The 26,518-nt window shown below is 35.3% G+C and overlaps 1 protein-coding gene across 2 annotated transcripts in view; it reads left to right on the top strand.

Moving 5' to 3' along the window:
* Nucleotides 1–26,518, top strand: part of PLCB1 (phospholipase C beta 1) — an 870,456-nt gene that overhangs the window by 258,061 nt on the left and 585,877 nt on the right. For both annotated transcript variants that reach the window (XM_020985703.2, XM_020985722.2), the window contains exon 3: nucleotides 4,981–5,049. In XM_020985703.2, the coding sequence (XP_020841362.1) occupies nucleotides 4,981–5,049 (69 nt within the window). The remainder of the gene's footprint in view (nucleotides 1–4,980; nucleotides 5,050–26,518) is intronic.

Below are 26,518 nucleotides of genomic sequence, written 5' to 3'. Positions count from 1 at the left end.
TATCACCAATAAAATATTTACATAATAACTCCCCCAACTTCTAATGCTCTGCAAGCATCATGAATCCTTTGTGTCTGTAAAGAAGGAAGTAAAATAGAAGCGATTTGATACTGTAGAGCTTGTTCAGCGCATATGAGTTTTCTTTAATAATCACTGTAAAACTAAGCTCTTAATTGGCAGGTCATATGATCCTCATTTAAAATAATCATTCTCTGTAAAATTTACTATGTATTTATGTTGTCTTTTTTTGTAGTTGGGAGACAGTGTAAAGAGATCAGTACTTTTAAGTAAAATCTACACTGGTGGATTCACCACCAGGATCATATCCTGAGCTCTACAAGCTCAAGACCCCTGTTTTATCAGGTCACATAGGAATGAAAGGCTCTGGAGGCCTGATTCAAGCTGGCCAAACTCTAATAGACTAATAAAGCTGAATGCTTATGTATTTATTGATACTGAGAAATAGGAGTACCACATAAACTAGAAAACTGCTGTTGGCTTATCAGTGCCTTCATTAGGGGAGGAAATTTTCCTTGGCAATTCATATTAATACTAGAATGTTGCTTAGCAAGTATAAGCTTGAAATAAAGGGAGTTGGATAACCCTAAAGTTTAGTGTTAATGTTACCATATAGATTCAAATACTTTTTTTTAGCAGTCGGGGAACCATTTCCCATAGATAGCACTGAAGATAGATAAGAAATTTTTAGTATCTAGCTCTTTTTCTATATTTTTATAAGTTACCAGAACTTTCTATTACAGCACTTATTCATGACAAAACAGTATATGGTAAGTAAATAAAAGAGATGCAGAACAGATAAAAACATCTTTGAGAGTAGGGATTGCTTCATTTTTTTCTTTCTATCCTAGAAACTTCAGGGAGTATCACTGTCCTAAATCCTTTTGAAAATGCAAGCATATTATTCTAGTGTGCAAGAACAAATTGTTCTAGTCTTTGTACCTTTAAATCAATGTGTTTTTTTTCACTAGTTAGAATTATTATAAAATTTATAAAAATATATGCATATAAGTGTAAAAATCTTTACATTTCAAGCAAAAATGTGACATTTTAGGAATATGCTTATTACTAATAATTATAATGGCCAGTGTCTATATGGTGTCTTAGAGCTTGTAAAGCACTTTGTATCACAATAGTCCTGTGATGTCTGCAATGCAGGTATTATCTCCATGTTGCATGATGCTTAGAACATACCTGCTTGTTGCATGATTATTGATTGACTGTAAGACATAGAAAGGGAAATATCATTATTGAGTGCATAGATTATGGAAGACTATATTGAGGGAGATGAAATTTGAATAGCAAGTCAAAGTATATATAGCATTTTAATAGGTAGATAAGGAGAGACAAAGCCTTAGAAGTCAAAGAGCATTGTATATGTAAAGGGGAAACTGAAGTACAAGTTGACAGGAGCATAAGTAGTATAACTGAGAGAAAGCATATAGCATAAGTTTAATGGTATATAATTGGGATGAGCCTTTAATGCTAGGGCTAAGAATTAAATTCCATTTTCTCTGACTGTCTGCCATACCTGGAATGCTTTCCCTCCCTGCCTTTTGGCTTCGCTAGATTCCTTTAAAAACCAACTAAAATACCACCTTCTATGGGAAGATTTTCTGAATCCCTCTTAATTCTAGTGCCTTTCCTCTGTTAATCATTTCATATTTATTTTGAAGTTATCATCTTTGTACATTTTGTCATTGAGTCATTTCAGTCATGTCTGACTCTTTGTGACCCTTTTTGGTGTTTTCTTGGCAAAGATAGTGGAATGATTTGCCATTTACTTCTCCAGTTTATTTTACAGATGAGGAACTGAGGTGAACGAGTTTAAGTGGCTTGCCCAAGGTCCCACAGCTAGTAAGTGTCTGAGGCTGGATCTGAATTCATGAGGATGAGTCTTCCTGATTCCAAGCCTGGTGCTCTATGCACTGTATCACCTAGTTGCCCATGTTTGTACATATTTATTTGTTGTCTCCCCCATTAGAGCTTTACAAGGACAGGAAATGTCTTTTGGCTTTATTCATGTCCCCTAACTTAGCATAACATCTGGTGCATAGTAGGCCCTTAGTAAATTCTGACTGGCCAACTGATATACAATAGGGAACCTTTGAAAGGTTTTGAGTAGGGGAGTGTAATACCCAGATTTTCACAGTAGGAAGATTAACATGGCAGTGATACAGAGGGATAATTTGGAGGAGGAAGGGAATAGAAATAGGGAAGCTAAATGTCTGGCAATGATGGACTGTATTAGTGTAGTTACAGAAGAACTGGGGAGGAGGAGATGAATGGTTATAAAAGGTATTGTGATGTGGTATCAATTGGATTTTGGCATGTTGGGATAGAGGGATAGTCAATGTTAACTTCAAGATTCAGAAAGTGGGCAATTGAGTGAATGTTGATATTAGTGACAGAAATAGCAAAGTCCAAAGGGGGAACAGGTTTAAAGGAAAGATAAGATCAGTTCTGAAAATGTTGAGGGTCAAGTGTCCAATCCAAGTAAATAGTAGGTGCAGCTAGGTGGCACAGTGGATAAAGTACTGGACTTGGAGTTACAAAGACTTGGATTGAAATCTAGTCTCAAACACTAGGAGAAAGAAAGAGAGAGAGAGAGAGAGAGAGAGAGAGAGAGAGAGGAGAGAGAGAGAGAGAGAGAGAGAGAGAGAGAGAGAGAGAGAGAGAGAGAGGAGAGTGCTAAGGGCAAAATATAGAGAAGCCAGGAAGGAGAGAAAAGCTAAAGTGATCAGCTGTCTATTTAAAGCTTAAATGCTTGTATAGGGGTAAGGAGAGTGGTGTAGAAAAGATCACTGGATTTTGTTTATAAGGTGATAACTAATGGGTTATGTGTATGGGACAAAAACAGTGGACTTCATATTGAAAAAAATTTTATTTAGTCTGCAAAGCAGTCTAAATAGTTTATAAGGACCCAGGCACTATATGAACACAATTACAAAACACTTTTCATACATATAAAGTCAAATCTAAATAATTGGAAAAACATAAGTTGTTCTTGGGTAGGCCAAGCTAATATAATAAAAAATGACAATTCTACTTAAGCTTATTTACTTATTCAGTGCCATACCAATCAAACTACCAAAAATTATTTTACAGAGTTAGAAAAAATAATAATAAGATTCATTTCGAAGAACAAAAGGTCCAGAATATCAAGGGAGCTAATGAAAAGAAATGCAGGGGAAGGTGGCCTAGCCATTCCAGATCTTAAATTATATTATGAAGCAGCAATCATCAAAACTACTTGGTACTGTCTAAGACATAGAGTGATGGATCAGTGGAATAGGTTAAGTAGGCAAGACACAGTAGTCAGTGACTATAGTAATCTATTATTTCATAAACCCAAAGACCCTAGTTTCTGGGATAAGAACTCACTCTTTGAAAAAAAACTGCTGAGAAAACTGGAAAACAGTATGGCAGAAACTAGGCATTGATCAAAATCTCATACCATATGCCAAAATAAAGTCAAAATGAGTTCATGTCTTAGATATAAAGGCTGATACTACAAGCAAACTGGGAGAACAAGGAATAGTTTACCTATCAGATCTATGGAGAACAGAAGAATTCATGACCAAACAGGAGATAGAGAACATTACAAAAAGCAAAATTGATAACTTTGATTACGTTAAAATGAAAAGTTTTTGCACAAACAAAGCCAATGCAACCAAGATTAGAAGGAAGGTAGAAAATTGGGAAAGAATTTTTACAACCAGTGTCTCTGATAAGGACCTCATTTCCAAAATATATAGAGAATTAAGTCAAATTTATAAGGGTACAAATTATTCCCCAATTGATAAATGGTCAAAGGATATGAACAGACAGTTCTCGGATGAAGAAATTAAAGCCATCTATAGTCATATGAAAAAAATGCTCTAAATCACAATTGATTAGAGAAATGCAAATCAAAACAACTCTGAGATGTCACACCTATCAGATTGGCCAAAATGACAAAACAAGAAAATGAGAAATTTTGGAGAAGATATGGGAAAATTGGAACACTAATGCATTGTTGGTGGAGTTGTGAAATGATCCAACCATTTTGGAGAGCAATTTGGAACTATGCCCAAAGGGCTATAAAAATGTGCATACCCTTTGATCCAGCAATAGCACTTCTAGGGCTATATCCCAAAGAGATCCTAGAAATGGGAAAAGGACCCACATGTACAAAAATATTTATAGCAGCTCTTTTTGTGGTGGCAAATTAAATTGAGAGGATGTCCATCAATTGGGGAATGGCTGAACAAGTTGTGGTATATGAATGTAATGGAATACTATTGTGCTATGAGAAATGATGAACAGGCTGACTTCAGAAAAACCTGGAAAGACTTGTATTGTCTGATGCTGAGTGAAGTGTGCAGAACCAGGAGAATGTTGCACACAATAAGAGCCATGTTGTGTGATGACTAATATTTATAAATTTAACCCTTCCCAGCAATACAATTCCAGCTCATGATGGAAAATGCTATCCACATCCAAAGAAAGAACTATGGAGTTTGAATGCAGATCGAAGCATACTATTTGCTATTTTTTTTCTTCTGTTGCCTTTTGTTTTCTCTTTCTGGTGGTTCCTCCTATTCGTTCTCATTCTTCCTTACAACATCACTAATGTGAAAATATGTTTAATAAGAATGTGTATGTATAGCCTATATCAGATTGTGCACCAACTTGGGGAGGGTGGTGGGGAGGAAGAGGGAGAAAAATTTGAAACTCAAAAGCATGTGGAAGTGATTGTTGATAAATCAAAATAAATTAATTAGGAAATGAATAATTCATAAGTTCTGGTGTTTGTTTGCATGCAGTCTCATGTAAGAAAGGAAAGAGACAGAAAGAAAAAAAATACTCAGAAAAGAGAACCACATTTGTATAGTTGATCAAGACACTATTTTTAAAAAGTGCTAAAGCAGTTTTTTTTCCCCTCTGTGGATGCTTACAAATTGCTCTTTTGTCTTTCAGGAGACTGAGCTCTTAGATCTCAGCCTTGTCAAGGATGCCAGATGTGGGAAACATGCCAGAGCCCCAAAGGTAGGAAGCCTATCATTGTTCAAAGAAATTCTGTAAGTTGTACAGCAGGTTCTAACCTGCATTGATAGAGGAAATTTGCATACCTAGGAGTTCCCTGAACCAGTAAAATTCCTTTTTAAAAAGTATTTTATCTTCTCTTTAAAATAGGTTAAACTTAAAAATTCAAAACTTATCTGCTATTTCTCAGTGATTAACTTAGAAATGAGATCATTTGTGCTTTCCCCTGTGCTGCTTTTCTGTGCCTCAGGCATGTCAACTGAAATAAACTTCAGACATGATGAAAAAAAAAATACGGTATTTCAAACACCTTCTAGTAATGCTATCTTCACTAATGGAGATGGGGACAGGAGATAAGAGGTTAGCTTCAAATTTCAAAAGATGATTTTGCTTATTTTAAAGTGAAATACAGTTCTAGTTTTATATTAATTTGATTAAATTCTAGTTTCTGTTTTAGAATCCTCACACTGTAGATATAAGACAGATTCAACACATTCCTTTTTTTTTTTTAGTACAGAACCCTTTAAAATATCTTATTGATGAATTCTTGCATTTCGCTAATATACTAAGTTGTGGAAATTGTGGTAGTAAAGCCCAGGCATGCTCTGTAATTAGTAGGATATTCATATCAAATACTATTTCTGAAGACATTAACTACTTGGTCAGATATACATTATCCTGATAATACTGACAAAAAGGTATCTTAATCCTTTCATTCTTACTATCACTTACATATGTTTTCATTGAGGCACTTGTCTACTTTTCATCTCAATCTTTTTTGAGATCGTAATTATTTACCTGACAGAAAAACTGCTTTATTGCCATGTAAATACGTATAGCAAAGATATGAGGAAAGATAGTCCTTTTAGAGAAATTATAAATAATGGGGTAGCCAAATTTTATCTAAAGGAAATGCTCAGCTACTCTCTTTGTCCCTGAAAGATATTTTTAAAATGCTATGAGAAAATTGTCAGAATTGTCTGTCAGTGATAGAATTCAGTAATTCTGATGCCCATTTCTCACCAGAATGAACTTCTTAGTAATGGAATGGTTCAGTAATATCTAATTTTTTGTATATAGTTACCAGTAAATGAAAAATATTGACATCTTATTTAAAGAAATAGTTTCTTTCCTCTGACAAAAATAGTTCAAACCAAGTTGTACTCAGCTTGTCATTTTGTTGGTTTTTATTGATTATGGAGATAGAAGAGACAATTGTGCATTGTTCAAAATTAGTGCCCTCTTAGTAATGTAAGATAAAGTCATAATCAAGGATAGCTTTCTGCACCCCCCTGAACAACTCAGACATGCTCTTGGACTCAGCAACAATAGGAATCAATTAAGCTTTTATGATGTTGCCCATTGTAGAATCCTTTCCATTTGGATTTGTCTGTTTTTTATTATAATTCTCAGTGTCATGACTACCTATTAAATGGTTTATTAATCATGAATGATTCTTGACAAATGGCACAGAGATATGGAATGTGTTTTGCTTAATGAATTCATCTTGGATCTTAGAACACCTCCTTGGGGCTACCTTCAACATTCAACTTGCCAAACTCTTTCTGTCTTGTTAGTACAAATACTGAAACCAGATAACTATTAAAGCCCTAATGTGGCCCCCATGGGGGGTATTGCAAACAAACAAGATAATTGTTACTTAGCTAGCAAGTTCCTTTATATGATATAGCCTATTAGTGGTCATTAATTAAAAAAAAAACACCAAAAAAAACCCCAACCAACTTATGTTTGAAATTTCCAAGTCTTTGTAAACATCATAAAACTTATATACCTAGACTTCTTGTAGCTAAATATTTGGAACTAAGTGATAGAGGACATTCTGTAAATACATCTGTCTACCTTTGACTACCAAAGAATCACTTTCCAAAGGCTGCTTTTTCAATTTGGTTTGATTTTTATCCTCATGCCAGTCATCAAGATATGATTTAAACAAATAGATTTTGGAAGTGAAGAAAAAACAAATTTCTATTCATCTTCTAAATAAAACTAAAAAAAAAAAGACAAACAAATGTACTTATTCATGGTTGTCATTCATCATAAGTTTTAAGCTCCCAAAAGGCCAGGCCATATAGCTGATGAATTATCGTTTTGTATATTCTTCAATTCCAAAATCTATTTGTTTAAATCATACCTTTCTCACTTGTGTTGAGATAAATTGTTATCTGATCTTGACTTGCTAGTATAAAATGTAATACTTCTGAAGTTTAAAAAGATTTGGGAAGTTCCGACGACTAAACAGACTTTTTTGAAATAAGAGTCCTCATTCTGAGCACTCATGCTGAAAAAGGTGCTTGCATGAAGTGGAGTCTTAGGAGGATCTTGTATAAGGGGAACACCAGTGTCATAATGGCACATTATAGAAGAAAGCCTAGAGTAGGAGGTTGATGACTGACGCTAAAGAAGGAGGAACATAAAAGGAGAGGCAAAGAAATAAAATTATAGTGGATGATCTGGTAGAGATAAAAATCTGACACGACAAGCCACTGACAACTGTATGGGGTCTTGAAGTAGTATTATCACATATTCAGAATAATTTAAGATTTTATTACCTCTTGCTTGGGCTATTAAAATAGAAAATATCCTTATGGTTTATCCCTTGACTTAAGTCTTTCCTCCAATTCATCCCCCAGTCTGCCAAAGTCTTGTGTGTGTGTGTGTGTGTGTGTGTGTGTGTGTGTGTGTGTTGTGTGTGTGTGTGTGTGTTTATCTCAGATCTGACCCTGACGTAACCAATGCTTTATCCCCACTCGGTTAACTTCAGTGACTATTATATCCAGGATCAAATATAAAATTCTCTGTTTGGCTTTTAAAGCGCTCCATAACCTTGTTCTTCCCCATCTTTTCCAGTCTTCTTGTATTTTGCTACCTTCTACATAATCCACTGCCACTTGATGTAACTGACATACAACAGTACATCTTTCAAATCCATACCTTTTGACTGGCTATCTACTTCCCTGAAATGTTTTTGCTTCTCTGTCAGCCTCTTAGCTTCCCTAGCTTCCTTCAACCCTCGCTTCAAATCCCATCATCTGCTGGAGGCCTTTCCTGGTCTCTGGTCTCCATGGATACCAATACTGTCTCCTCTGATGTTACATTCCATTTATTCTATATCATATATGTGCCTAGTTATTTACATGTTGCGTTCTCAGTTATAATGTGACCTCCTTCAATTTTATTATATACAGGGACCAATTTTGTTGATAGTGATTTGTTTCGGCATCACTTAGCATAGTGTCTAGTACATAGTAAGCATTTAATAAATATTTGATTGATCAATAAATGCATAGATATAATGCTTATCAAATTTCATAATGACACAAAACTGGGAAGGTTAGATAACATACTGCTTAATGATCATGAGGCAAAAGATCTTGATATGCCAGGACAAGGGATTGAGTAAAATAAGAGTTATGAATACAAAATATTGTATTTAGATTCAAAAAGCAATACATTAATTGCAAGGAGAAGCATGACTAGGCAATAGTGAAACTACAAAGGATTTTTGTGTTTTAATGGACTGCAATCTCCATATGAACTGATCATGTTAGTCAAAGAACCTAATGTAATATTAAGTTGCATTTATAGAGTCAGAGATTAGAAGAATAAAGAGGTGAGAATCTGGCTGTACTTTGGTCATACCACTATGGAATATTTTTTTCAGTTCCAGAAGACATATTTTAGAAAGGACATTGATTATCTGGGCATTGAGAGGCATTGAGGTAATTCTATATGTGGATTAGTTGAGAAAATTTGGAATGTTTAGACTTAAGATGAGAAATCTTAGGGTATGATAGCAATCTTCAAGTATTTAAAGGGCTGTTAAATAAAAAAGGGGGTACATTCATTCTGGTAGCCCCAGAGGGCAAAATTAGGAACAACAAATGGAATTTGCAAATGGGCAAATTTAAGTACCATATGAAGACATATTTTCTAACAGAGCTATCAAAAATGGAAACAAGTTGACTCAAAAGGCAGTGGTTTCTCCTAACTGGGAATCATGAAAACAGTGTTGGCCTACCACTTCTTGGACAAATTGTAGATTTCCCTTCCCCCTCGCCCTGGGAATGTGTTGGGTTAGATGGCCTCCAGAATACCTCCAGCTCTGAAATTTTGTTATTCTGTGGTAGTTGACGTTCATGACCTACATCACGTGTGTTGTGGTTTTGTTTTCAATTATCTAGGCATTTTATTTATCCATGTTTTCCTCCGTACTTTTTTAGATTTTAAGATTTGGTCAGAAATATAAACTCTGATCTGAAATAATCTCATTATAGGAAACAGACAACTTCAAGGCACGTCACACAACAGAGTCCATATAGCTCAACTAATAGGCCTTTAATATTGCCCTTAAAATATCACAAACTTATGACTTTTTTGACAGCTTATTCTTACAGCTAACAGTTGTTAATTTTTATCTTTACAATGTTGCTGTTATTATATAAACTGCTCTCTTGGTCCTCCTTTTTTCACTCTATATCATACATCTTCCCAGGGTTGCTTTTTTTTTTTTATAAAAATCTCCTACTTTTGTTGTTGATAGTTTTCATTGATATCCATTCATCTTTTCAACAAGTATTGGTTAAAGACTCACTATATTCAAGACCTCAGAAAATGGGCAAGTTGTACAATTGTTAGAATTCAAATTTCAGAAGTACTAATAAAGTTCCTGTTCTCCCTGACTTAAACTTAAAATCTTTAGCCTCTGAGACAAGCAAAGACCATAATGATCATTTAGTCCAGGAGTTCTTAACCTATTTTTGTGTCTTTAACCCCTTTGACAGTCTGGTGAAGACTATTGATTCATTCTCAAAATAATGTTTTTAAATGCATAAAATAAAAACGAACATTTTTGTAACTGCAGGGTTACAAAGGAACAATTATATTGAAATAAAGATGTTACCATTTTTCTGGTCCATGTTCATGGACCCCAAAAAATCTATCCATGGACCACCATGGGATACCTGGACCCCAAGTTAAGAAACCCTTCTTTAGTCAAATGCTCTTATTTTACAAATGAGAAAACTGAGGCATGAGAGTTGAAGAGCCTTGCTAAGAGTCCCAGAGCTAATAAAAAGTGGAGAGAGTATCTGAACCCATGTACTCAGATGCCACTACACAATAACTTCTCTTAGGATTCAGAATGTTAGAGAAGGAAGAAGTCTGAGAGACCAGCTAATATAGTACCCTTATTTTTTGCCGAGAAAACAGGCCCAGGGCACTGAAATTATTTATTACACAAGGTCCCACAGCTCTAGTATTGTTAGAGTAGTGTGGACTCAGCAAAGAGTAGGTCGTACATCTAACAGGTGAGGCAATAAAAAATCTCTGGCTTATATTTTTTTTTAGTATTGATTCCAGATTGCAAAATTAAATGACATCATATCTAATAAAATTTTGTATTAGTAAGATAAATGAAAATTTGTAGCTGACACCATTTAATGAGGAGGATAATGAATAATATTATCACCTAAAGTCAGTTAACAAACTAAACTTGTGTGAGTTAAAAAAGAGAAGTCCCATTTGGATCATAAAATCATAGATTTACATTGAGAAGAGACTTCAGAGGCCATAGAGTCTAACTTCCCAATTTTACATCTGAGGGACCTGAAGCTGAGGGAAGTTAAGTGTATTGCCCAAGGTCATACAGGTGTTTTCTTGACTGGCTTCACCCATCATCATTTGTTAGTTACACAAAATTACTCAAGTTTTTTTTAATATTAGTTAAAATAAAATATTAACATTGGCAATATTGCCCCCAAAGTCCTAAATTAATTTTGAATCCAAATAATAGTGATAATTATATTACATCCTTTTAAAAAATATCCATGCCACTCAAATTATTTCCATCCTAAATAAAACTATCTCACATGCTTACCTGAGAAATTCATTCAGTAAAAGAAAAGGACAAATTACTTCAGAAGTATAAAGCTTAATTCTCAGCAATACACAGCAAGTAGATAACAAATGATTTTGTATCTGGTGTATCCATCTTGTGAAACCTTGGCCACAAATTTTGTGTCAATTTTTAAGGGTGAAGGAAGAAGAAAATTATCTTTAAAAAATTGTTCTTATTTTTTAAAAAATTGATTTACTGATTTTCTTATATCTCTGGGTCTACAAGTATATCAATTCTTTGTTATTCAAAATCAGGTGGTGATTATATACACATAAACATGATAATATATGAAATATATATATATGAAATGTGGGAGATATCACAACAAATGAAGAAATTACTAAATTTAAATTCATGGATTTTTCCTTCCATGTGCTTTCAGAGGTGGATTTATATGTTTTTATCCAGGTATACATTACAACCCATAGCTCCTTTTTATGTTCATTAAATTCTACTGATGTCAGTAGTTTCCTTGGAAACAAAAACCTTTATGCAACTAGTCAGGGTTTGGTAGCAATAATATTAGGATGCTGATGAGAGTAAGAAATAGTTCCTTTGGCAGATGTTTTCATTGAAAACTTTGATCCATTTATCTTTTCTCATTTAATAGCTACAAATGAAAATGTTAAAATGGATGGTAGCAATCTCATAGCATCTTTCCTGAAGGTCTAAAACCTCTTAATAATAATGTATATTACATGTATGCCAAGTATTTTCCATAAAATGGCAAAATTTTATTGTAGCTGGTATAGATACTAGCCATTGATACAGTAATTATTTCTCCTACATTAGCATTTAACTCCTGTAAGCTTACCACAACCAAATATTTAAGTTATGTGTTTCCATGATATAATAAGACATTAAAATTACTCATCTACTACATATAGATACTAAGGATTATATTTCATTTTATAGCATCAAATATCTAGTCTAAGTCTCTGCCTTGCCCTTGTGGTTGTTGTGAAGTTCAATTTTTTTAAAAAATTATATAAAAGGCTTTTATAACTCTATAGCAACATATAAATGCTAATCTTGATAATACTAATATGCCACAGAGTGCCAGAAAGTGAATCATTATTATTGACTATAAACAAAAATGATACAATCATTATTGAAGTCCTTTCCTGATTTGGAAAAAATGCCTAAGTTGTGAGAGCATATATGTCTTAGGAATTGCTGGAGCCATAGCCCTCAGTTATCTATGAAAAGATTAGGTTAATAACTACTTCAAGTAACTGAGAGCCTTGAGCTATTTTGAATAATCCTACTAAGGACAATTACATTCTCTGAGTGGCTTCTCGTGTTGTCCAGATGGAGTCTTTGAGTTCCAATTAGTGGGCACAGTACTTTCTACCAGTACCACTACCTAAGAGCCAGGACCCTTGACATTAATTAGGATATTCTTAACATTGCTTCTCTTGATCTGGTAGGATTTAGAGCCTATGAACATAGTAAGAGGAAACCAAAATAGGGATTCTTCCTTTCTGTTGCTATATGAGGAAGAGAAATACCTCTTCCTTACATTTTTTTAAAATAACATTCCTTCTTTTAATCAACTACAATGAAAACCACACCACAAAGCTGTTTAAAACTCTGTCGAGTATCCCTTGTCTAAGAGACTACTTCTTAGGGACTAAACAATTTCCAAAATTTTTCTGAAATTTACTTTCATTAAGCACTTACATGAAATTATTCAAATAAGATAGATCTTTCAGCCACTTGTACTAGTTATCAGTCCCCCCTGATGGTTGGTAACTGCAGACTGAGTCTTCACTAGTTTCTTGTAATTTTTACTAATTTACTACTTTCCTACTAGAGGATAAAATGGCAAACCACTCTGGTATTTTTGCCAAGAAAACCCCATGGCCAATGTTAGTGTGTTATGGTCTGTAGGATCATGGAGTCAGATACTACTGAACAACAACAGCAAAAACATGATGCCCTCAGGCCTCTGACAATTTTCAAAGCCAGTTAAGGGAAAGAGGGTCATACAGTGTTTATGATATTTTAATAACAATAACAATGATAACAACAATAATAATGATAATAATAAAAATAATCATTTACCTTATGAAAGCACTTTTCCCACAGTTCTGTGGGTATCTGTAGGTATCCTGAGAAAGTACATTATAAACCTGAAAAAAACTGTAGTAGTATGAATTATGATTATTATATTGCTAAATAATATTATTATTTATAATTATGAGAGAATCATGTTATTCTCTTATTTCCAATGAGGAAACATTGGCAGACGGAGGTTAAGTAAGTTACTTAGGGTCCCACAGACAAACAGATTTAAAGTGTAGGCTTTGTACTGTAAGACTCCATTGTACCACATTGCCATCATGTTATTAGTAGATGAAACTTACACAAGCTAAGAACATGGTTCAGGAATTGGACAATCCAAAGATATGATATATAAAGCATATAAAGGCCTCTGTACACACCCTTAAACTGGATAAATAATTACTGCTATTTATTCCTTTATTTCATCAGATGTATTTGAGTAAATCACGTTTATTTGACGTGAATAGTAGAGTTGTATTTTGAATCCTTAAACGTTTTCAGAATGCAACTGTTCGCCATCTTGTGGTGAACACTGGTACTAAGTTCTTATCACCTTAGAAAAGGACTGACAAATCTAATTAGGAAAGCATTTATTTTAGAAGAGTCACATTTTCCTCTGTGCCTTGACGCCGATCCCCATTCCCACATGTATATGGAGTTTTTATACTGAAAATCTTTATCTTTAATAGTCACCTGTCAATAAGACCACTTTTCGGTAAAGAATAGCAAGTGATCTTTTAAAAATCAACTTATACACACTACATTCTGTAAAAATTTGGGGGGTATCAGAATGTTCAAAATCTTACAGAGAAGGACAGCAGAAGATCATGAACAGTATTCTTTCATCAAACAAGGAGAAAGAAAAGTCAAGGGACAAAGCCTGGCAATTAAGCTAAATGATCAAAAGAGCATTGGAGAAGTGGCAGAGTATATAGAGGGCTGGATTTGGAGTCAGGAAGACCTGAATTCAAATCCCACCTCAGGTAACTTTTAGCTGTGTGACCCTGAACAAGTCATTTAACTTCTCTTGATCTCAGTTTCCTCATATGTAGAATAGGAAACACCTAAAATGTGAGCAACTACCTCATAGGGTTGTTGGGAAAATCACATGAGATAACATATCTAAAGTACTTTCCAAGCCTTAGGGATGTATGTAAATACTAGCTATTATTTTTATTGTGATCATTATTTAACTATGAAACTAGAAGGAGAATAGATAGAGAATGGAATCAACCTATAAAGACTCATTGCATCTTTTCTCCATCAATTACAGTGGAGCCACACCACAGCATCCACTGTGCTGCATTATAAAATAGAAATGGCACTAAAAAAAAAACAAAGATAAAATAGGTACAAAGGAAATCCTTGCTGGAGGCAACACAATTTGTAGGGAATGGAGGCATTAGTTCTTAGGAGATTTGAAAGAAGGAAAAAATATCAAAGACTTAAAATTTTTTTTAGAACTTGACACTTACATAAAAACAGGCTGCATGATGTATTAAATAGGGAGCTGGCCTCAATGCCAGGAAGACCTGGGTTTAAGGAGTTTCCTTACCCCAGAGTACCATGTACCAGTGAAATCACAGGTCTACTTCCGATGCCTATCCTTATCCTAAGCACTAGAAAGGTGGATTGACAATGTGCCAATGTTAAATGTCCTATATGACTACTTTTCTTATATGTCCTATATGGCCATTATGAAATCTTCGTAAGTATAATCAACACACATATCAAGGGCATCCTTAGTGGAGACATAAGAGAAGAATTAGCAGGCTTTCACATGTGATAACTCATGGTAGACCACAGCTTTTCAGTGGCAAAACAGATTCAAAGCTGTAGAAAATAAAAGTCCCATTCTTTATTATTTTTAACTACAAAAAAAGTAACTGATTCATTAAAAAAAAAGTTCATTTACAAGTACTTCTGCAACAAGGTATCTCACAGGCATATGAAAAAATATAATATTTTTGAAGGTTGTAGCAACTGTGAAAATATCGGATGATCTTGTAATTATTAATATAAAGCAAACACAAGAGGAAGAGATGTCAAAGGTGTTTATCAGAGCCATGGAAGATGTAAAAATAATTCATCAAATGCTATCCATATTCAGAAAAAGTATGCAAATCAAAGCATACTATTTGCTCCTTTCTTTCTCTCTTTTATTTTGTTTCTTCTTTCTCATGGTTTCTCCCATTGGTTCTAATTCTTCTTTATAACATGACTAATGTGAAAATATGTTTAATATGAATATATATATAGAGGCTGTATCAGATCACATTCAGTCTTGGGGTGGGGCAGGGGAGGAGGGGGAGAAAATTTAGAACTCAAAATCTTGTGGAAGTGAATGTTGAAAACCAAAAATTAATTAATTAATTGATTGATTTTTTAAAAGATCATCCAGCAAAGAGTTCATAGGGAAGGAAAATTCTCAATACACATTGAGGCCCTCCAAACACTCCTATTTGCACATAATATCGCTCATATCAAGCCCTGTTTTATTGCTGGGCCTCCTAAATGGGCGCCGTTGATGACTCTTTTTTTATCCCCAATGCTTAGTACAATATCTGGCATATAGCAGATACTTACTAAATATTTATTGACAGATTATTTATTTATTTATTTTCTGGCTAGGCAGTGGGGTTAAGTGACTTGCCCAGGGTCACACAGCTAGTAAGTGTCAAGTGTCTGAGGCCGGATTTGAACTCAGGTCCTCCTGACTCCAAGGCTGGAACTCTATCCACTGTGCCACCTAGCTGCCCCTGATAATTTCTTTTTAAGAAATGTTTATATTTAGAAATGCTGATTTATCCTTGGCTATATTTCAAAAGAGCTGCACAAATATAAAGGAATCAGAAATTACATACAAAAATGATTCATATTCATTACTAAGCCAAAACCACAATAAACATTATCCAGGTCCCTAGTTCAGCTCTTCATTATCTCTCCCCTCTACCATTGCAAAACCCTCCTATTTGTTTTCCTTACTTCACATTTCTCTTCACTTGAAACCATACTGTACTCAGACATCTTCAGAAGAAGTAGACAACTGATGCTTTCTCATAGAAAACTCACAAATCAGAGAATACCTGGATTTACTATCTAGTATCAAACTTAGTTACAATTTTTATACCTTGTCATATAACTTCCATACTTCTTTTCATTAACTGAGATCCATACAAGAATGCACAAAATGGAAAAATCATCCCAGAGCAAAATGATCATAGAGCTGTCACTAAGGCTTAAGTTTTCCCTTGTTTGAAACAAAGGCCAGTGCACAGAACAGGACAGATCATATCTCGTGAAGCAGAGAAGAAAACTCTCTCTCGCTAAGGCAGACATATGGAATAATTATAAATTAATGAGAAATTTGTGTTACTTTATAGGCAGATAGACATTTACATTTTCATGCACAATAAACAAACAACTAATCCATTTGGAGGTATATATGAAAACGACAGGCTTAGAGAACTTTGGGGTTTTTTTCTTTTCTTTTTGTTTTCTTTTTTAGTATTTTGAAAGCAGTAATTGACCTTACCTGAATGCAAATGCCCCTGAATTTTTCTTGCCACTACAGAGAGTAGGGAGTAATCCCTAACAGAGAGGCTTCGCGTAAATGAAAAGGTGTCCAAATATGGGCCACTTATCGATTGATCTATCCATATATTTCTATCTATCTCTAACTACTTTTGATGATAACATGACAACTAGTAGCAACACACATAAACCTCTAGAACTGAAAGGGACCTTAAGGATAATGTAGTTTAAACCTTTCATTTTACGTGAAGAGTAAATTAAGTGACTTGCCCGTGGTCACATAGCTAATAAGTGATGTGTGGCCAAAACTAAAGGCAGCCAGGTGGCATAGCGGATTGAGTGCTCAAGCCTGGAGTCAGGAAGACCTGAGTTCAAAGTTAATCTCAGACACTAGCTGTGTGAACCTGGGCAAGTCATTTAACCTGTTTGTCTCAGTTTCCTCATTTATAAAATTGGGATAATAATAGCACCTAGCTTACAGGGTTGTTGTGAAGATCAAATGAAATAAAAAGTGTAAAGTGCTTAGCATAGTGCCTGACATATTATGTAAAGATTAGCTTTTATTATCATTATTATTATTATAAATAAGATATTCTGACTCCAGCCACGTTAAAGACATCAAAAGAGAAGGAATCTGCCACCTTTTGAAGAAGCCTAATGCTTTTCAACAATGCTTATTCTTCACATTTCTTAGAACCTTCAGCCCTGTCTTTGATATTTTTTGGGGGGAGGGGGCAGTTGGGGAGGCAGGGAGGCCTAGCTGTCTCCAGTATACTTGTCCCAGTCTGTTTGTTTAGACTTAGTTTTTTGAAAGCAGAAACTATGCTTTATTTCAACTTTTGTATGCCAAGACCATAATATATTCTTTTGAATAGACTAAGAACCTAATAAATATTTATTGACCTGAATGGTATATATTGTTAAATTGTAATACTTATAATTACAGAGAAATAAATCCCAGTCTTTGTTTATATTTGGTGGATCTGTGATCTCATCAAATGTAGATTCCCTCCAGTGGTACAGATTCCACCCCTTCCATGGCTTGTTATTCTATGAGGCTCTTGTCCATGTCCCCCTACAAATCATAAAAGACAGAATAAAATAAACAAACAAACAGAGCTTGCTTTAACCAATATCCTGGTGAGTTCTCTTTAGATCCGATGTTGTGTGGTTACCAACGTAGCACACCCATATCTCTTCATCTTCCCACAGGACCAGCCCACCAACCACAGACCGTGTAGTTCTTTGTTAGTAACATAGCACCTACAATCTCACCTATTCCAGATACTCTTCTCCACTACATTTTGCATGATGACAACTTTAACTCTTTGGGGACTGGCATTTTATGACTCAGAGGCCTGCAGTATTACAATGATCAGGATAGGGTGTGGGGATTGGGCTTGTGATTTCATTGGTAAAGGGAACTCTCAGATGAGGAAACTTATCTTACAAATTCAGGTGAGTACCTTCCCTGAAATTTGCTGTTTTAGAGCATTACCTAAAACACAGAGAAGCTAAGTAGTTTCCCCTTGGTGTTAGAGGCAGGAGTCAAGGTCAGGTCTGGATCCAAAGCCTCAAAGAGCTCCCAGTCTAATGGAGGAGACAACAAACAAATATATACAAAGTAAATTCTATATAGGAAATAATTAAGTGAAAGAATTCACTAGAATTAAGAGGGGCTGGGAAAGGCTTCCTGTAGAAGGTTTGGGAATTAAAGGAAGCCAGAAAGGTCTGTAGGCAGAGAGAAGAGGCAGGAGAACACTGCAGGTATGAGGCGTGAGAGACAGCCAGAGATTATGTCCAGAGATGAAAGATGGAGTCTTATTCATAGCAAAGCAAGGAGACTAGTGGCATGGCAGGGAGTAAGGCGCAAATATTTTAGATTATATTTTTACTGAATAAATATGAATGAGTGCACTATTTTAAAGGTCAGTTATGTAAAGAAGAATTGTCAGCTATTAGCAACCTATGCATGAATGATCTAAATCACTAATGATAAAAAAAAATACAAGTCAAAACAACCCTGAGTTTTCACTATTTACCTACTAAATTGACAAAATGACAAAAGAGGGGAATAGTCAGTGTTAGAGAGGTGTGGAAATATGGGCACTCTAATGTGCCATTAGTAGAGCTGTGGGTTAGTACAGTCATTCTGGAAAGGAATTGGGAGCTATACAAAAATGGCTATAATAACCGAGAGAGTCCACTGGTAGGTATACACCATAAAAAGATCATTGAAAAAAATTAAAAGTTCCAAATACACCAAAATAGTTATAGCAGAACCTTTTTTTGTAGTAGTAGTAAAGAACAGCATACAGAATAAATGTCTGTTGAATAGGGAATGACTAAACAAATTGTGGTACATGGATGTAAGAAATGACAAGTATGAAGGATACAAAGAATCAGGGAGCTAATTACATTAATTGATGCAAAGTGGAATATGCAGAGTCAAGAAAAAATTCACAGTAACTGAAATAAAATAAATAGAAAGAACAACCACAAAAAGTTAAGGAATGTTGTAAACTTATAAAGAACAAACCTGGCCTCAAAGAAGATATGAGAGAAGACACCCCCCTTCTTTTTCCTTTGTCAATGTAGGGACTCCATGTGTGTGGAGCCTTGCATAAAGGTCCGATTTTTAGAAGCATTTGATCATTTTTGCTTAATTTTGATGTTATTAATTAATAATTAATATCTGCCTCAAAGGCAGCTTTGTCAGGAGGGGGTGATCAGCATAGGTGGGGCCTGGAGTCAGGAAGACCTGAGTCCAAATCCAGCTTCAGGCACGTACTGGCTGTATGCAACCCTGGGCAACTCACTTAACCCTGTTTGTCTCAGTTTCCTCATCTGTAAAATGAGCTGGAGGAGAAAATGGCAAAATACTCCAGTATCTTTTCCAAGGAAACCCAAAATGGAGTCACAAAGAGTCATACACGACTGAAACTACTGAACACCAACAAAAATATCTGTCTTGTTAGGAACTAGCCAAAATGATCAAATTCCTCCCATAACTGGTTTAAAAGCAAAAAAAAAGTATACTATTTAACTACTTTTGAATAGTCTTTCCTTTAATCAGCAAACATTAACTGAGTAGTTATAATGTTCAGAGTATTTTTTATGAGGTTATCATATGCCTTTGAGTTTTCTCTTCCCTGGACTAATAATTCCCTGGATCTAGAGTATAAAATACACACTAGAAGTATGGGATGCATGGTGCATGTGGAAAAAGGATGGATTTGGATAACTAGGTTCATTTGCTTGCTTTGCAATTTTCTTATTACCTAGATGACCTTGCTCAAATTACTTTCTCTCTTTGGACCTCCGGTTTTCTCAGTGGAAGGAGTTGGACTAGATGTCATCCATGGTGCTTTCTGATTCTAAATTTATGATGTTTGGTGATACATGGACAACATCATGGCCACAGATTATTCAGTTTTATTGTTTAAGGTCTATTTTTTTCCATTTTATTTTTCTCAACCAGTGTAACTCCTAATACAGAAACTTCTATCAGGGGAGATTAGTACCTTCTCTGAAGCATATCATTTTTTAAAAAATTCTGAACTTACTTAAGAAATAAAACAAACATTTCCATAATATAGTAGAACAGAAAAAGATGATTGCACATGAAACTGCAAATCTATCATGTACAATTTGCTGTTCCTTTTAAATATATAATAAAGTTATGTAACTTTATTTTTTTTCTTCTCTCTCCCCTCTGCCCTAAAGATGGCTGCCATTAGATACATACACACAATCATTCTATACATACTTCTGTTTATTGGTTCTTTTTCTGGATAATGATTATGGTCTGGTCTGTTCCAAGTATGAGGAACCTGAAGCCCCGAGGCCACATGTGGCCCTCTATGTCTTCAAGTGCAGCTCTTCAACTGAATACAAACTTCACAGAATAAACTACTTGAGGACCTATAGAGCCACCTGTGGCCTCGAGGCCGCAGGTTCCTCACCCCTGGTCTATTCTTTTATAACTTGAAAAAGCAGAAACTGAAAATTAATGCAATGTATGCTCTTTGAGAATTAACTATTAAAAATGGAATTAAAGAGCTATATTAAAACTGTTGACTAGAGTTCGGCTGCATAGATGATTTTAATGGAAAAAAGTTAAAAGTGGAATCTTTTCTCCCTCTCCTTCCACCACATTTTGCAGATAATGCTCCTTTGTGATTAAACTAAATAGCAGCAACACTACTATAATTATTTTCACATGGATGAACTATTAAACATGTTATTTATCTGTCTTACAGAAGTCTCTCAGTTTCATGTTTTGGTACCATTTGTCTCAGAGAGAATTGTTGTGGCACAAAGTAATTAGTAAGCTATCCTCAGGTCAGGAAGATTGGCTTCAAGTGTCATCTGTGATACATTTTGGCTGTAGGATGCTCCATCAGGCACTTCACCTCTCGATGCTTTTGGCATATTTGAGTTGCAGAGCAGGTGTGCTGGTCTGCAGTGGTAAAGAGAGTTTCTTCACTAGGAGGTTCTCTATATCGATTAAACCGCATGTCCCATCCAAATAAAAGAAATTCTCAGTGGACTGGCATAATGTATAAATGTTATCATTGTTGCCTCATTTTTCAGTCATGTCTGACTCTTCATGACCTCATTTGGAGTTTTTTTTGTTAAAGTTATTGGAGTGGTTTGCCATTTTCCTTTTCCAGTTCATTTTACAGATGAGGCAAATGGGGTTAAGCAACTTTCTCAGGGTGACATAGCTAGTAAGTGTTTGAGGCTGAATTTGAACTCAGGAAGATGAGTGTTCCTGACACCAGGTCTGGCAGTCTATCCACTGAGTCATATACCCGCCCAATATATGAATGGTAACAGTTACTATTCCACAGTATCCATTTTCTTCTTTGTATTCTAATAATAATAGCTGGTATTTATATGGCCTTTTAAGTTGTACAAAGTGTTTTGTGTATGTTAATTCATTTGATCCTCACAATAGCCTTGTGAAGTAGGTGCTTATATTATCTGAATTTTACAGGTGGAGAACCTGAGGAAGACACAAGTTAAATGCCTTGCCCAGAATCATACAGTTAAGAATTGAATTCTGACTCCAAGTCTGGCGCTCTGTCTACTGTGCCACCAAGCTGCCTCTAAACTCCTTTAGAGTACCGGTATTCTTATTCCAGGAGTATAGTGGTGCTACAATCTCACTAGAGTGGGCGTTCTTTTCAGTAATGCATACTGTAACTCTTCCCTGCCTACCCATCCTGTTCAAGCTTGCCACAGTGGGGTTCATCCAGCGCGCTGGGGGCCTTCCTCAGTTTTTCTTGACAGCGGAGCGTGAAGCCTCTTCACATTCTCTCTTGCTCTTAACACACAATGAGCTACCTTTCGGTCCAGCCGCGCCTTTCTTTCATGAAGTTCTTCACGCCACTTTTGCGTGTTTTCTTGTCAATGATGTACCTCACGATCCTGGCAATTCTGCACTTTGTAGGGGTTTGTAGAAAACACATCTAAAAGGTATGTTTTGTTTGGATGTTAAAACGTTATCTTAAGAACGTTGTTGGATTCAGGACAGACAGCCAAAAACTTTGGTGTGTTACCACTTTTGATGGCTTATAAAACAAAGCTCAGTCAGGTCAGATGATACGATGTTATTTATTACCTGACTTTTCTAAACTGTGAAGTGTTGAGATTGAACTGGATGATCTAAAATATACCGTCTAGCCAAATTAATAAAAGTAGTGATGAGGATAATAGCTAGACTTTATATAATGCTTTACATTTTTATAAGTTCCTTACTTTTCTCCTAAATCCTTAAATCTATAATCATAGTATAGCCTATGATCCAAAGCAAATTTTAAAGCTCAGAGTCCTGTGTTCCCCTCTATTCTTCCTAAAGATTTATAAAGTTTCTCTTAAATTATACGCTGCACCTGAATATCAAGGATTTCAATGTAGCTCATCTTGTAAGTGTGATTATCATCTAGGGATTTTATTTTCCTCAAAGTATAAAGTTACTTTAGGGATTCTGGGACACAATTAGATTGGGGGCAGAAGGTCAGAATTAAATGTTTGTGTGTGCTAAATCAAAAAGATGTTGTTTTGGGGCAAAAACAATCTCAATACATAGAGCAGCACCACAATGTAGTTTTGACATTCTGAACTAGGAGTCAGGTGATCTAGATCAAGACCTGGTTTTGCCATTTCTTTACTTTATGACCTTGAATAAGTTAAATCTTCATGAATTTCCTCAGCTGAAGTGGGGATAAAAATTCTCCCTAACAGAGTGGTTTGTGATGATCACAGAACCTCTGATCCTCAAGTTGGAAGAAGACTCAGAAGCAATATAATACCATAACAAATTTTCATTGTTCAGTTGTTTTTCAGTCATGTCCATTTTTTCAGTCATGTTTGACTCTTTGTGACTCCATTTGGGGTTTTCTTGCCAAAGGTACTCGAGTGGTTTGCCATTTCCTTCTCTCGTTCATTTTAAAGATGAGGAAACTGAGGCAAACAGGATTAAGTGACTTGTCCAGGGTCACACACTGCTAGCAAGTGTCTGAGGTGGGATTTGACCTCAAGAAGATGAGTCTTCCTGACTCCAGGCATGACACTTTATCCTAGCTGCCCTCTAAGAATAATGAAGGCCCTCTACTAAATTTCCAACATCCAGCCTTTGCTTGAAAATCTCCAGTGTGTAGAAACCCACTCCGTTTGAAAGCCAGCCCTTTTTTTTTTATAGCAAGCTGTAATTTTTTTTCTGAAGCTTCCATCTATTGTCTCTAGTATGACCCTGTGGGTCAAATAGAGTAAGTATCCTTTTTCTTCCACTTGACAACCCTTCCCACATTTGAAGATGCTTATCATATCCTTTTGAGTTTTCTAATTAAAAATTACCTCCAAATCCTTTCCAATGACCCTTACAAGAGAGAGCCTCAAGACTTTTCACCATCTTGATTTCCTTCCTCTTCATACTCTAGTTTATCAATAGCCTTCCCAAATAAGTTGTTGCCCAAGAACAAACGGGAATTGATCAGGAAAGAGCAGATTAGGATTATCATCTAATTTAAAAGAACTTTTCAAGATTATATGTATGTATGTATACATATATTTGTAAATTAATCAGTAAAAAATAGCTAGCTGGACACTGTCACAAATTCAGCACGATCTGGCACTGGTATTTATAGTAGGAAAGGAAAATGAACAGTTCAGGCAATTTTCTACCTCCAGCATATCCCCCAACTTTTGTTTGAAACATAAATGTAGTTTCTCATATACAGTATTCCATCTTCATCCTCTGTGATCAGACATAGCATGCACCCCCTCCTATCCTCTTAGAATACATTGTTACCTTCAAAAAACAATTAAGCACTGCCTTTCACCTGAAGCATGTGGAAATTGCCCTAGCTGCTAGTGCCTCCATTACCTAAAAAACATTATTGCATTGATTTGGGATATATTTTGTAAATTCTTTTATAGGTAACTGCTTTTTCTTAGAGGACAGAAATTGTTTCCTTTCTATGTTTGCATGCTCACCACGTAGCAGAATATTTTATAAATGGTAGTTGCTGTCTAAAAATATTTGGGGGAAAATGGGATTTCCATGTGGTATAGTAGACAGAGCATGGAACTGGAAATCTAAGCTCCAATACTTAGTAACTGAATAACTATGGATAAGTCAGTTTGCATCTCTGGACCTCACTCTCTTCCTCTGTAAAACGTTTGTGCCGCTTACATAATAACTCAAATATATTCGTAGCAGTATGCATTAACATGCTGCTAGCTTCATATCTTTGCCTTAATAATATATATAACCTGGTAAAAATTACGAAGTAATCAATACCGATAATGAATTATCTAAGAAACCAAGAATAGCTAAATTGTCTTCTTCTGGTCTAGTTGAAATTTTGACCAGCCTTCCAGCTCAGTGTGGTGAACTAGAATTTATGCCTGCTGCATATGACTCTAGCTACCAAATTTCCATTGCTTCATCTGACATGGGATATGTAAGACTAAGACAATTTTACCTCTGAAAAAGCAACGTGGGACTATTGTGGTTAGATTGAGGTAATTATCTCAGGGAGCAGCTCTAATGTGGTTAATGAAGCAATAATTTAAACCTTGAAGTAGCTTCCCATATAGAGGTCAGAAAAGCTGTTTTATGATGCAGTGTGAGAAGGAAAGACAGGGTAGCAGAAGCTAGAAAATTAAGTGATCTATAATTTGTTTAAAGAAATTAAAAAGGGACAGAACCAATCAATTGATTAGCAAACATTTATTAAACACTTAGTGTTTAGGATTTAGGATTTAGAGTCTGGAAGACCTGAGTTCAAATCCAGCCTCAAATACTTTATTAGCTGTGTGGGCCTAGGCAAGTTTCTTTATCTGTAAAATGGGAATGATTGCACCTGACTCTCAGTGTTGTGAGGGTCAAATGAGATAACATTGTTAAATGTTTGCAAACCTTAAGGCACCATATAAATGGTAGCTGTTATTAATGATGATCAATAAAAAAATTATAATTAACAACAATAACAACAGCAACTTCTGCTATGTACCAAGCATTGTACAAGGTGGTGAGTATACAAAGATAAACAAGAATGTCCTGTCTTAGAAAGGACATCGGAAATTCTGAGAGTCAGGAAAGATGGAAAACACATATCGAAGAAATACTTTCAAGTATATTTTTATGCCTGGTTTTGATTTATTTTGACCCATAAAAAGACTTTTAAAAATACCCCCTGCTAGAGTGAAGGCCTTATAGCAAGGGGTGTTCCTGTGAAGGACATTCACTACATTCCTTTTGAACTCTAGAACATGATGCCAGATTCATCTGTTTACACAAAATTTTGTTTGAAGTTTAAGGATTGGTTAGGAAGGAATTTCCTAGTGGCATTAAAAAAAATGTTTTGTTTATACTGAGTGTGTAGGTACTTGTTTTTTTCCAGGATGTTCTGTTTATCCATAAGAACATGTCCAATGAGTTCTGACAGTGAAAGTCTACATAATGAAAAATGAATGTTCTAACAGTCCTCCCCACATGCATCTGAATGACTGAATTATAGTCCTGGAAACCCGAAGCCATGATTTTGCTGACAGAATTGATGCATATGATTTCTAAACCACTTTCAGTAATATTTGAAACATTATGGAAAAGGGCAGGGGCACGAAGGCCTAGAGAAGGGCAGGTGTTATATTAATATTCAGAAATCCAAAGGGAAGAGAATGAAGCCCATCAACGATAGGTCAGTGAGCTTTCAACCTAACAAAATTCTAGAATGTATTATTAAAATGATAGTGAACATCTAGAAAAAGGAATGAGTGATTACAAAGATACAGTATGGAGATATTCAGTGGGAAAGGTACCATCTCTAGAGTCAGAACCTGGGTTCACATCCCAGCTGTGAAGTTTCCTATTTGTGTCATTTTGAACAAGTCATTTAAATTTCCTCCATGGACCTCAATTTCCCATTCTGTAAAATAAGGTGACCGAACTGGGTGGTTTCTGAGTTCCCTAGTATTTGTAGAATAGGGATCCTATAAGATACCATGCCACGTTAATCTTATTTCCTTGTTTGACTGGTAGATCAGGAGAATACTGTAGATATAGTTTACTTAGATTTTGACAAAGCATTTCATGAGGCTTGACCTTAGATAGACCTATTTTTATGAGATCGTAGATGGAATAAGAGAAATTGAATAGATGAAGAGAACACATTAAACCTATCCTTGATTTCATAAATTCAAGTGGACCATTTTATAGGCACAATGACTTCTCTTAGTTTATATGAACAATTACTGTTTTATATTCTTTCCTAAAAAAAGATTGGAAAACTTAAATGTAAAAAAAGTTCACTGAATTAAGCTGAATCATATATCTCCTGTCCTACATCTACTCTTCTACAACAGATGGCTAAAAGTAGTGCAGGTGCTTTCACTTCAGAATCCATCTCCATTTGCTAATGGAGCACTTCTATGAGTGGTAGT

This window comes from Phascolarctos cinereus, unplaced genomic scaffold (assembly GCF_003287225.1).
Source record: "Phascolarctos cinereus isolate Bilbo 61053 unplaced genomic scaffold, phaCin_HiC Scaffold_2;HRSCAF=192, whole genome shotgun sequence".
Lineage (NCBI taxonomy): Eukaryota > Metazoa > Chordata > Mammalia > Diprotodontia > Phascolarctidae > Phascolarctos > Phascolarctos cinereus.
Note: the sequence above shows the minus strand (reverse complement) of the source record. Positions and strands in the feature narration are given on the sequence as shown.